Below are 14,604 nucleotides of genomic sequence, written 5' to 3'. Positions count from 1 at the left end.
ATGTGCTTACTAGATCCTGATAGTTGTGTTATTTTCTTTTTCTTCATTGTAATTTAAAACTACTGAGTGTTGAGATATTTGTTGTGTATTGTAAAAACATTCTATTTATGCTAACGGAAGCAACATATCAGCCATTATATGCAACTTCTTGCTTGCCATTTCCATGGAATGAGCATGCTTCCTGAGGAATTTGATGGGTGATTGACAGCTGGCACAGAGAGCATTTGGTATCGGAGTAATGAGAAAAACAAGAGAGGGGTAATGGAAGTTTGAGAACACAGACTGGAGAAATTTTGTTCTTAATTTTGTTTTTAAGTTTTATGACAGCCGGGAGACTATTAATAGATGATAATTAATGAAAAGTTCGGATAAACACCTAGAACAAAAACGATACAAGCAACTGTTATAACCACAAGAAAGAAATGTCTTAAAACCCTTTAACTCTCATGTTTCATCAAATTGTAATAATTCGATCTTTTTTTTTTTTTCTTCAAGAAATTCAAAGACACAGAGGTGTGGGTCATCATCAAGTTTTTTGTGCTACAAGAAAAGTCCACAACTGAGATTCATCAAACTATGTGAAACTTGAGGGAACTGTGCCCCAGCATATCCAACAGTTGCCAGATGGGTGGCCAAGTTTAAAACTGGGCATCCTGAGACAACAGATGTCCTCAGGTCAGGAAGACTTTCCACAAAGATCACACCTGAAAACATCAATGCAGTGCATGCCATGATCCTTGATGATAGATGAATACCAGCCAAAAACATTGCAAAGACTCTGGGGATATCCAATATCTGGACATGCAGAAGTTCTCAAGTGAAGTGGGTCCCAAATGTGTTTGAATGCTAACCAAAAGAGAAAACGTGTGCTGTCATCTAAAGGGATTTGGGGTCATTTTGAGAAATCAGATGCACATTTTTTGGCTTGTATTGTGACTGATTATGAAATATGGCTTCATCACTATGACCCAGAGGCCAAACAACAGTCAATGAAGAGGAGACACAAATCTCCATGGCAAAGAAGTTCCGAACTCAAAAGTCAGCAGGGAAGGCTCTTGCCATTGTCTTTTGGGATATCAATGGTGTAATCTTTACCAAGTACCTCAAAAAAGTTGAAACTGTTACAGCAGCAGTTTATTCAATAGCTCTGAAGGAATTGAAGTATCAAAGGAAAAATGCCACGGAAAACCGAGCAGAGATTTGTCAGACATGGCCCCATCTGACTATTTCCTATTCTAAAATTTAAAGAAACAAAATTTACCACAGACGATGAAGTCATACTGCAGCTAAGGACTGAATATTGTGCAATAAAGGGCCATACGTTTTCCCACAGAGGATTGCAAATGAAACAGCAACACTGTAACACTGTGTGGAATATGTAGAATACTGTAGGTGACATGGTTCTAGCACAATTGCTTCATGGCGATTATCACAACTTTTCAGCACACCCTTGTATAGTATCTTTACTGACTTGGGGAAAATAATTTGCAACCATCTTGTGTCTTGCTTTGTAAATACTGAAGAATACTTGCAATACAATGTATGCCACCATAAAATATGGAATTTCAATTCTGTATATGATTCTCTAACTATTTCAGAATTTTGATTGCCAAGAGTTTCCATCATAAATTTTATGGCAGCATCTGAAGTTAAAAGACTGCTTCTTTGTGACATAGCACACTACTGCTAATATTATGAGCATTAGTGTAAATACAGCCACACATAATAAATTAAATTCATCCTCACAAAAATTAATTCTTGAATGTAAATCAATTAAAGCTTTCCACATACAACACCAACTCAAAAAATATTTCAAAGATGGACGGTAAACTTTCCAACAAGTCTTGGAATTTAAATGGAAGACAATTTCTTTGCCAAATTATGCTACCATGAACTTTTGTAAATATTTACCACTTAATTAGTATACAATGTCTTGTATATTTTTTGTTGGCGAGCTAAAAATTCTAACTACTTTTCTTATTTTTATTAAGAGGAGATTTTCTTGTATATTTTTTGTTGGCGAGCTAAAAATTCTAACTACTTTTCTTATTTTTATTAAGAGGAGATTAACAATTGTGATACAGATCATGATGAAAGGTACCTGTAAGACTATTGTCTACAATTCCAGTTCTCTGATTATCATCATCTTCTGTTCAGATTCTATAAAAATAGTTAAATCAGATTTTTCTGCAAAGTGTATACCATGGATTACAAAAAGTTGCAATTCAGCTTTAATTAGTTTACTGAATTTGGTCATAACTGATAAATCATCAGGTGTTATGCAAATTATGTGTTTAGAAACACAGACCATGTTCAGCTATTTTTCCTCTAAAAGTTCTATGCAATTCTCTGCTGGCATATTATTGTACACATGCAGTAATCCAATAATCCACAAATTCCCCAAAATAGTGAATAATATTATCATCAATTTCTTAATTATGTATCCTCAAGGGGTGTACAGGACATCAGAGTACTACACAATTAAGTTTATATGATTACTATCTATTAACAATTTTCTTAAAATCAGTCTATTATTTGTCACCACCTCAATATTATCATATCTAATATTTCTGCTTTCTAGGACACTTCTGACTGAATTAATCAATGGATTAGTTCAGTCAGGAGGCCTTTCTCTTTGTGTTTTTCTTGCCATTTTGGCATCAAACATCTGTTTTACTAACTTTTCCTCTCCCATTCTGTTTACGTGACCATACCACCTTAAATTAGTTCTGCTCACACATTCTTCAATGTCAACAATGTCAGCAATTCAGATTTGATTCTGGCACTGATGCCATCTGTTCACTCTCCTAATTTTTCTCAGAACACTCACCTGTGGTCCACAGTCTTTGGTGAAGTGCTTTATTTCTAACTCAGCTCTATAACTTAAAACTGGTAGAACACTGTCTTGTATACTGATCGTTTAGTGTTTTGTCTAACTTCTCTCTTATTACATATAAATTTATTCAATTAGTGTCCCACTATATCAGCTTTGTATATTCTGTTGTCTATTTATTTCACATCTTCACAAAAAAGTGTCCCCAAATAGCTGAAATTTGTTACTTGTCTACAGGTGGTTCTCCATTCAGGATGCAGTTGATGTTTTTGACAAATTCTGATTTTTTTTTTTTTTTTTTTTGAATCCCATATATGAGAAGTCAAAGGACCTATATATACATAAGTGTCATGTATGTGTGGAGTGCAGAATGAAGACTCAGAGAAGTATACTAACATTTTTTTTCCCTTTTTTTTTTTTTTTTTTTTGAAGAGTTGCAGGTTGTAGTTGTTTGCGAATACTTCATAACAATGGCAGAAGCAGATGAAACAAAGGAGGAGAAGCATGTTCAGCGAGTTTGTAGTTGTGGAATGCCAAGTAGCTTGTATTAACAGGTGCAACAAAGTGGAGGAATGATGGTTATCAGTTCAGTGGAGCAACCACAGCAGTACCTGTAGAACAAGTACAGTCCCAAATCATTACTTATGTGAGATAGAGGTTGAAGTGAGTACATAGGAGATCATCTATGAGCCAAATTGCTTTCCTCTGGAGTGTCAAGAATATTTTAGGAATTCTTAGGTGCACCACCTCAAACATGTGAGCAGTATTCTAAAGATAGGCAGATTTGGGATTTGCATAGAGATAAGAGTTGCAGTTCATGCAACTCTTACCTCTATGCTTGTGGTCCATAAATATGACCACAAATATATAAAATAGCATCATAAACAGAGAATGCTTAGTTTAATGGATGCTGAGAAACCTACTGATGTGATGTGATTATGCCAGAAGAGAATGGGAGAACTGTTAGTCCAAACAGAGAGATACCTGATCATATCTGGTGATCTGTGTACTACTGAAGGTAAAAGTAGATGAACTGAGATCTCTTTTGTGAGAGGAAAAGACAAGACTGTGTTTGGTGGCATTGAAGGTGACCAAATTGTCCTCACTCCACTGATCGATGGCATGTAGATCAATGTTTTAGGTACTGATTGTAGTAATCTTTTAACTTGGGATGCCAGAGAAACGAATGGTTTGTCCAATGCGCAGAATGAATAAAGAGTTATCAACTGCAAAGCTGTGAAAAGGATCAATGCTGACATTTAATAGGTCATTTGTACAGAAAAAGCACATCGGTGACAGAGCCCTCAGTCACTCCTGCATTGGTGGTAAAACTCATAAGAGAGTGAGCCATCTGCAAGTGAGTGACCAGGAAGAAAGCTGGCTATCCAGGCATGAACAAAAGCTTTGGAAATGTCAAGAACAGCAGCACAAGTTTCTCTGAACCTTCCTATGGCATGTCTCCAGTGTTGGGTGACGTAAGTTAACAAGTCTGCTATGGATCTTGAATGGCAAAATCCATACTGGCGATAGCTGATTAACTGGTGGGTTTCCAGTTAATGACTTTCTCAATTCTTTTGGAGAGGATTGAGGTAATCACCGATTGGACAGTAGTTTGATGGTAGACTTCTGTCTCCCTTTTTTTTTTTCAAATAGACTGAATATGTGATTGCTTCCATGCATTGGGATAAGTACCAGCTATATATAGACTGTGGAGACTATACAGGATAGGTATTAGCTCAAGAGCACGATGTTTGAGAACAATTGGAGAGATGCTATTATTCCCAAAAGATTTTAATATACAAGTTATTTAGTAATTTTCTGATGTCTTTGACAAAAACAAGAGAAGGAGGCACACGGCACTTAGATTCTGGTATGGTTGGAGGTTATTTGCTTTGGTCATCTATGCAGGAGTTCAAGGAAAAATATGACTAGAAAGTCAGCTTTTCTTTGAGTGAAGTAACAGTGGTGCTATCAGGATGAGAGAGAAAGGTGAGAGTGCAAGTGAGGAGAAGTTGCATTCAACAGTTGGACAGTTGATACACTTTCTGTTGAACCAGGGCTTGGGAAGCAGATGAAGATTATGGGTTGAATGGTGGGATGAAGGTCTTCATGCTGGTGAGAATAATTTCTGTGACTTCTTTGCAGCAGGTGTTAGAGTCAGATGAGCAGACGCAATAGTCAGACCAAGGAAAGGAGTAGAAATTCGAGGTCATTGTAACTAGTTATGTACCTTTATAGTACCAATTGATGTGAAGTTTTGAATGGTTGGAGGAAGGTCATTCTGTGAGGAAGAAAACTTGCAGAAGATTGTGGCCTGAGTTGCCAAGAGAAGAGGTTATCTCTATGGTGTATCAGGAAGGAGAACTGATTAAAAACGATCCAGAGTAGTACTGAAAAGTGAAGAGGACTATCAAGAATTTGTGTAGGTAGATGTAAAATTTGCATTTAGGACATTGCTTATGGCAACAATTTCAACTTCTCATTCAGTTGGTCAGTTGTGTTGGAAACGAGGAGCCAGGTGGAATTTTCATTATCTTTTATTGCTGTTGTCATACCAAATTTAGAAGTTATTCAATTTAGTCAGAGAATCTGATAGACTTGTACTGGATTTATTTAGGAGTGTAACATCATTTACATAAAGAGCTGAGATTAACATCTGCAATTTTGACATCAAGTTTAATATCACTTTACTTCATAATATGATCCATATAAAGGAAGAATAATAGCAGAGAAAATGTGCATCCTTGTCTCACACCCCATTTAGCAAACTATTTTCTGATACCTCCTTCAATTCTACTGATTTACAACTGAAATATAGACTACAAATTGCTTGCAAAAACGTCCCATTTACACCATATAACTATAGCATTTTGTACAGCTTTTCTCTTGACACCCTGTATTCCATATCTAAAAACTGAATTTAGATATCCATTATAACCCCCCCCCCCCGATTTCTCAACCATTTGTCAAAGTGAAAATGTGATCCTGACAATCTCTATTTGTCCTGAATCCAGCTTGTTCTTCTCAATGCTTTCCTGCCACAATTTTTCTTAGCCTTTTCTCAAGTACACTTATATAAATCCCAGGAATACTCAGTAAGAAAATTCCTCTGTAGTTTTCATATTCAGCTTTATTTCCATTTTTATGGATAGCTATTATGAGAACTGTACTCCAATCTGGAATTGGACCTTCTGACCAGGTGTTCTGATTTATGCAGTATAATCCCTGTGAAACTTTTTTATATTTGAACATTTCTGGTCAAATATCATCTACTCCAGATGTTTTCGAAATTTCAGATTTTTGATGGTTTTTGAAGTGAGCATTTACCATTTTAAAAGAAAAATTCCAACAATTTCTGTGCAACCATTTCGGTCCTTAATGGGTATTCAAGGAGCACTTTCCAGAAGATACTATTTTCTGATCCTCCTCCACAGCAAAATCATAACATATATTATTAGACATTATTTCCATTCCATACATCAGAATTTCCTCCATCAATATCACTGCTCTACTCAAGACATAATATCAGAGTTGCCTGTAAACCCATCCAATGATACAGTCTCCTTTGATCCTCAAAAGACAGTAATCCCTTGTATAAATCCAATTTTTGACAGAATTCCATGCTGTTGTACTCTAGTCAGACTTGCAGAACACAAATCATGTCATTGACTGGGATAAAGCTATCATGCACTATCTTGAAGGAAACTTGCTGAATCAAAGAATCCACTTGTGTCATTCACTCACATGGCTCCATCAACAAAAACCAAAAAACCAAGGACTCATCTTAAGTGATGTCAGGAAGTCATTAAATTTCTCAAGATACCAGCATTTAACTTTTCAATCACCTCCAAACAATCCTAAAGGACAGGAGACATGCCACACAAAACTGGTCACTATTCTTTGATTGTTAATACTTAAATAGTTCATCTGAGTTTTTAAATTTAACTTGCAATCTTTATTTAATCTACCATCCCTGAAGGAGCCAATGGTAGTGCATACAACTAGTTAATTCATACTGTATTGTTATTAGAGTCAATAACTATTAGATCCAGACTGTACTATTTTTACAGCAGACTCTCACTATAACAAACACATAGAGACCACAAGAAAAGTATGTTACAGAGGATAGTAGTTACAGTGAATTTATTTAAACAGCATTACCTATTAGCAATCCCATTACCTATGGGGCCTTTTGGAGATTTGTTATAGTAAATTATATATATAGTGTAAAGTATGTAACAGCTAAGTTTTGACTAGGGAGATGCTAGGTCTAGGAGAACAGGATGACTAAAGGAACTTTTTTCTCAGCCTTTTTTTTAAAATGACTTCAGAGTTGGTGATTCCTTGGTACAAGCAAGCAGGGCTTCTTCTCCAGAAGAAACTTGAATTTTTAATCCCTGAAGTTAATCCCTTCAATTATCTTTCTCTCTCTCTCTCTCTCTCTCTGAAGCTCGATTTTCTACAGTCAAAATACCCTAATAGTGAGTCTTCCTTCTTGAGGACTTCAACGTCCGCAACTCACACTGGCTTTCCTTCTCCAGTTTCAATGATCAAGCAGGTAGGGATGTCGAGGTGTCTGCCATTAACATACAGATCATCAATCTCACTACCAGAATACCTGACCCCCCCCCCCCCCCCCCAATTTCAAATTTACCAATAAGTTCCCCTTCCAAATATACTGTGGGTGTTAGATCTCTTGGTAACTCAGATCACAACCACATATAAGCAGTCTCTTTTATCACAGAACAACCTCTACCCACTAGTTCTGCCTCATGTCCTTTGGCACTACAAGAGCACCAAATGGGATGACTCCATGAATTCTATTCCTCCTTCCTGCAGTCCGAATACTTCTGCAGTTCTTCTGACTCAAGTACCTGCTCAGACCAAATAACAGAAATCATTTAAACACAGGAATGAAGGCCTTCATCCCTTATTCAACATCACAGCCACCATCCAAGCCATGGTTTTCAAAAAAGAAAAGTGTGCAAACACAGTAAAAGAAAAATCTGCATACCATGAATGGCTCAAGACCAAAACTTCAGCTCACTCTGTCTATAATGAAGCTCACAAAAGCTGTAAAAGAATCATTTCCAAATCCAAATCAGACTTTGAAAGGTCCAAATTCTACAAATTTTCCTCCTGCCCAAATGGCAAACACTCCTACTGGCCTCTTTTCAAGGCCATCAGGCACAACTTTTGCCCACCCAGGTTTCCACCACTCTCACATCTGGATGGTAATGTAGTTACCCCACCTAAATACAAGACCAATGTGCTGGCATCACTCTTCTCTTCCAATTCCTGCAATGATGACATGAGCAAAGCTTCCTCAAACAAGAACTGTTCCTCCCCATAGTCTTCCAACAGAAAGAAATCCAAAGAATCCTTAACAACTTGAACACAAACAAGTCATCTGGTCCTGATGGTATTCCACCTATTGTTAAAAGCTTGTGCCCCAGAGCTAATACCCAGTCTGTATTACCCTTTCAATCTATCCTATTCAAATTGCATCCACTCTACAACATGGAAACATGCTCACATTCAGCCCATTCCAAAGAAAGGTGATAAAAGTCAATCAACAAATTACCGACCAACTGCTCTCACTTCTGCTCTCTCTCTAAAGTTATGGCGAAGGTCATCGACAACCAACTCTTGAACCACCTAGAGACCTAATAACTAATTAGTGACCAGCAGTACAGATTCCACCACTCGTAATCTGCACCTGATCTTCTAGCTTTTGCCACCCACCTCTGGAGTCAAGCCCTGGAAATTGGTTGCCCTCGACATCTCAAAGGGATTTGATCTGGCACAAGGGTCTACTTAGCAAACTGTCATCCTATGGTTTGCCTTCCACACTTCAACTGGATTGCCAACTTTCTCACTGGTCATTCACTTGGTGGGGAAATCTGAGGAGAGGAAACTGTCCACCATTGCAAGAATACTCCAGGGTTCCATTCTTTTATCCAGTCTCTTCCTCTTGTATATAAATGACCTGCTCTTACAGACTACTAAATTCTGCAGAGAATTTAGTAGTCCTTATCATTTGACAAAGCTTGTTGTAGTGCTCCAGTATTAGAATCCTCAAGATCTGCCATGACCAGTGGCCTGAACTCTGATTTCCTAACTATATATCAAAATGGAGCAAGGATAACCTTGTAGACTTCAATGCCACCAAAACTCAGGCCTGTCAGATCTGTCACAAGAAAGAGCTCACATTACCTTACCTTAAACAGCACCCAGATATCCAAGTACGATCAGATTTTCCTTCTTGGACTGACCTACACCTCTGATCTTTTCTAGTACAAACACATTTCAACTATAGCTTCTGGAGATGCCTAAAAACTTGGTGTAGTTTATCACACGAGACACTACTTCACAGCTGCTGATCCTATATAAATCCTAAATCTACTCAACCATATTATCCTGCTCTCATATTTGGGGTGGTGCACCAAAATCCATTCTCTAATATTGCTCCATTCTAACAAAAAAAAAGGGGCAAACTAGCTAATTAATGATCCCTCTCTCACATACCCACTTCAATCCATCTCTCACAAATGTTCAGTTTCTGCCTTGTGCCTCTTCTACAGATACTTTCATGGATAGTGCTATGCTGAATTGCCCACTATTATTCCTCTACTCTCCTCCAAAACATTAGAACAGCAGCCACTGCTAACCAACACTCCTTTTACAGTCCATCTTGAAACTTACTGATCCAACTTCACTGCTTCATCTTTCATTCCACCTTTGGCTGTTCGAAAAAAATGTGAACAGATTCTTCCTTTCTTGTTCACACACAGCACTAATCTGCACTCCTTCTGATCCCCCACTGCCAACTCCCGCCACATGGGATGGCATTGGAAAATTCATAAATACTAGTTGGGATTATAAATATTGCTTCTTATTTATCAAGTTGTGGTGATACACTTAATCTTGACACTGGTTAGAGAGCTAAAGACTGGTTGTTTATTGGTTTCTTAAAAAGTGGGTTATGGAATGAGATGTGCTACCTACTTTGGAGCATGAAAAAGCAGAGTATTACTTAGCTGTAAATCAATTTGTGTATATACTACTAACCTATTTTTGGCAATTTTGTTATATACAAGACAGTTCCCAACTTATGCAAGCGTTGCATTCCGCAAATTTTACGTAACTCGAGTTTTACGTAAGTCAGATTAAACTCCCTCATCCATTAATAACACCCTATTGCTTACATGTCACAGTACATGCATACATTAATGCATTAACATATTTTAAAGGATATTTCTGTTAGTTTCATTCACATAATTCACATAGAAATTAGATTTTAAAATGTAATTATTAAAATATATCAAGATATATGATAATATTTTATTACTATTTTTTTTTTAAATATATTTTATTGATTGGTAAAATATTTATACATACAATAAACATCTTGTGTGACATTGCACTTTATAATTTGCAATAAGTGCTGCAATTCCTACATTGGATTTCAATTAAAATTTTTAATAATACTTTTTTGCCTTTATATTATGTATTTACAACACATGTTCTTCTAATATTAACAATGAAGATTATACAGAATTTTTTTGTATAAATTTTTATTTTATTTTATTTTTTTTTTAAAGTTTGAGAAAGAGTGATTATACAAACAAATTTCTGCATTTGCTTACATAAGGATTACTTGTAGATGAGTGAGGCAAGTTAATCCCACCTACTTCGAAGCTTGGGTTAGCTTTTATGAAGAGAGCGGGATTTAGCCTTCACTATTTGTGTTGTTACTACTGTTTATGTATGGGATGTAGGCATTAGATGTTAGTGATTTATGATGTGTATATTAGTGTTAATGGTTTCTTAACTTTGTTGGTATATTTTCCAGAGTTCGTTTTTTAATGTCCTGTAGTTATCTACGTGTTTTAACTTTCTTGGTAGGTTGTTGAGTTGCATGGATATCTGATGTGATCTCACAAAAGAACCATGTGAGTTGTTGAAGGGTGTGGGGATGTAGAGAGTTGTTGTAGGTTGTGTTATACGATATGTGTCTCTGTTGTTTCGATAGGTGATGTTGAAGTAATTCTTTGTTAATGTCATGTAGTGTTTCAGGTTTTTAATGCTCAGAATTCTGCGTATCACCATGTGCTTGTCGGATATTGGTTGTTGCATGTAAGGTGTCCAAGATCACTGTTGACACAATTTTCCTGTGTAGTGTTTCTAATTTTGTTAGGTGGCTGTTTGATGTATTTGCATAGACTGTTATTCCATATCTGAGTAGGGATTCGCAGATACATACCGTGATATAGGAGTTTTTTTATGTTGGGTGGAATAATGTCTTTAACTTGGAAGAGTTTTGCTGCGATGATCCGGAGTTTGGTGTGTAGGTATTCTATATGTTTTGTCCATTTAAGGTGGAATCTATATAGAGATCGAGGTATTTTGCATGTGTTACAGGTTTGATTTCGGAACATTGGCAGGTATTTTTGTTGTTAAGGCAGCGGTATGTGTGACAATGTATTGATTCTTGGGTTGTGTATTATCAACATCTGTGTTTTGGTGCCGTTGATTAGAATTGCGTTTTGGTGGAAGTATGTTGCAATTTCATTTAGGTCTTGTTGAGCTTTGCAGAGAGCTGTGTTAATGTCTGTGTGGAGTGCTAGTAGTGCAGTGTCATCTGCGTATTGAAATATTTGACTTCTTATGGATATGTTATGAACATCGTTAATGTATATGTTGAATAGAGTGGGTGATAATATGGCACCTTGAGGTACACCGTGTTTTACTTGTATACTCCGACTGTGACGTACTTATTTTTGTTACTTGTGTTCTGTTTGAGAGGTAGTTCTTGAACCATGTATGCAGTGTTCCTCTTATACCTATTGAGTATAGTTTGGTGAGTAGTATGTCATGTTCAAGTGTGTCAAATGCTTTGGTTTAGGTCCAGCAGTATAAGGACGGCGTACTTGTTTTTGTCGAGAGCTTTGTTTATTGTGTCGGCGATGTCTTCTAACAAAGTAATGGTGCTTTTTGTTTTCCAAAAGCCGTATTGGTTTTTGTGAGATGACGTTGTACTTCTGTAAATAGTTCTGTAGTCTGGTGTGTGTTATTTTTTCTAGAATTTTTGAGATGACTGGTAGTGTAGCTATTGGTCTGTAGTTCTGAGTATCGTTTCTTTTGCTGTGTTTGTATATTGGCGTAATTACTGCAGTTTTTAGTTGCTGTGGGATAATACCTGTGTCGAATATTATGTTCACGAGTTTCAAAAGTATTGGATTTATTTGTTCAAAGTGTGTTATAAGGTCTGTGAGTCTTATTTTGTCTATTCCTGGAGTGGTCTTTGGTTTTAGTTTTAGGAGTGTTTCTTTCAGTTCCTGTTTTGTTATGGGTGGAAAATACATCGTTTGTTGTTGACTTTATGTAGGTAGTTTTTTGTTGATCATTGGTAGTTTGTCTTTTTTGAGTTGTGTGATGTTGTTTGTGAAAGCGTGGTTGAATGAGTCTGCTAGTTCCTCTTGGTTTGTGTCCTGACCAAAGCTTTTTTGCAATAAAATCTTGTGCTGAAGTTTTCTTTTTTCGGGTTACTAATTCGTTGAGTGTAGCCCATGTTTGCTTAATGTTGTCGGTATATTCCATGAATTTTTAGAAGTAATATTAATAATAATAATATCAAGGTAATATAATAAAGTATAAATAGTTTGAGAAAATAGAAAAATTTTTTAAAATGTTTAAGCCGTTTGACCTTCCTTAATGAAATATCAAGAGATTATTGAACAGTGGTTTGTTTCTTCTTTTCATAAATCTTTTGAAAATAGGCTAGTGCATCATCTATTTCTCTTTGGACTTTTAAGAACCATGACACATTAGCATCAAAATATCAAGAAAGTAACTGTGATGTCTTTTTTTACAAAATGATTTTCTGTCATAAATACCACCAGAACAAATTTTTATTATTACTGTTGATTTTAAAGAGACAAATCCTTTCATGTTTCTTTATAGAAGCAGTATTCTTCACAATTAGGTTCCCTTTTTCCAGTCATAGTGCTATTCTGCCACAGTGTAAATGGTTTGCAAAAAAATTGATTAAGTAAAATTTTTATAATTCAATAGTTTTTTTTAGCCCTTTCATGATAATTTGGGTCTAAAAAGTTTGAATTTATGCAAGGTGGGATCTGCATGTATTAAACTTTTTTACTGCATCTTATTTTTTCATTTAATGTTCTCGCTAAGAGAGTTTATTAAATCAAGTTATAGGATATATATATATATATATATATATATATATATATTTCATGCATATAAAAGATACACAAATATGCACTGTAAAAGAGAAGAAGGTTACTGCAATTTTGTTACAAATCAAAGTGACTAGTTGATTTTTGAGAGTTTTGGGTTAATAACAAAAGTATAGTTGTTTGCAACAAAAGCTGCAGTAGTTTTCTCTTCTTTTACATGACAATTATTAATTTATCTTTTTTTTTTTTTTTTTGGTAATTATACTCATTTTTCTATCAGTTTTAAAAAAATATCTTTAGACCCATCCTCCATGTTGTTTATGGATCCAATTAGTTTGTAAGTGCAACTATCACTAGCTATGTCATCCAGTTCAGGAAAGAATTTATTTATATTTGAACAGAAGAACTGCATCATTATGAAACTAAAACTTATACAGGTATTAAACTAAATTGTTAGTTAAATGGAAAGACCTTGGTTTGAATTCCATCTAGGACATGAAGAACCTTTATCAGGGCTTTTCAACTAAAGGTATGTTAGCCAGTCTCATGCAAAGATTGTAGGATAGGAAACAGCTAGAAGAATGAATGCAATTTACAGCCATAGTAGACAATGCAGATAGGATTAACTACTCTATCACAGCAGTGGATTCATGAAGAGGCCAAGTTACTTGGCTGTAAAGGCTATTGAGTTCAATACAAAAAGGATGTTAATGATTTTCAATTTCCTTTTTGTATTAGACCTAATTTTAGTTCTTTAAATCTGTTTAAAATTGCCTATAAAAATTTGACTGCCAGTAAAATCGCCCCCCGTTTACTTTGATGTTTATTATAACACAATTCTTCCATTGTTTGTTTAAATAGATATGAATAAAATTTTGTAATTATAACACAGTGAATTATATGACATCTCACCTAACAATTGCTCCTCAGAGATTAATTCTTTCTCCAACTGTGGAGCTGTTTAGTTTTCTCTCTTAGCAGGCTTCTAGCATAATCAGAGATAAAATTAAGCAAATGATACTAGAATGAACTAACAGATAAGATATCAGTTTTTATTCAATAAAACCTAGTTAGGTTTTTCCCCTTCAGGTATGACAAAGACAGTAAATGATAAATTAAGTTAAATGGTATGTGAAAACTTACTTTTCACTTATTATTCCTCAAGGATTTCCTTGAGAAATGTTAAGTCCAACCCTCCATGGGACCTCGTGGAGGGGGTTGAAATCATGTCATAACTCGTTATTGAAAAAATTTTTATATTTCTCAGATAGTGAAATACCTTAATTTACTGTTCCACTCAAACTTTTTTCTGGGAAGCTGTGATGTCTTTTTTTCCTCTTCATTTCTGCTATCATCATCATCATCATCACTATCTCCATTACTAAATGTATCAGTCACCTTATCTTCATCTCTGCCAGAAATGAAAACAATTAAATAACAGCATAAAAAAAATCACACTTCACTAATTGCAAACAATTTAAAACTAAAAAGACTTCAAGCATAGGGTAAAAGTATATGGTTTTAACTTTAAATGGAATACTTGTTTACAATATACATGTATAATGTATA

General features: G+C 35.5%; 1 protein-coding gene across 1 annotated transcript in view; it reads right to left on the bottom strand.

The window, feature by feature from the left end:
• The window catches only part of LOC150104247 (uncharacterized), a 260,544-nt gene that overhangs the window by 62,797 nt on the left and 183,143 nt on the right, over window positions 1–14,604 (bottom strand). Inside the window, exon 10 of the mRNA XM_090396434.1 lies at window positions 14,315–14,446. Coding sequence (XP_090252560.1) covers window positions 14,315–14,446 — 132 coding nt within the window. The remainder of the gene's footprint in view (window positions 1–14,314; window positions 14,447–14,604) is intronic.

The sequence above is a fragment of the Typopeltis vanoorti genome, chromosome 8, assembly GCF_054136105.1.
Source record: "Typopeltis vanoorti isolate ZY-2024b chromosome 8, IOZ_Tvanoo_1.0, whole genome shotgun sequence".
Taxonomy (NCBI): Eukaryota; Metazoa; Arthropoda; class Arachnida; order Uropygi; family Thelyphonidae; genus Typopeltis; species Typopeltis vanoorti.
Note: the sequence above shows the minus strand (reverse complement) of the source record. Positions and strands in the feature narration are given on the sequence as shown.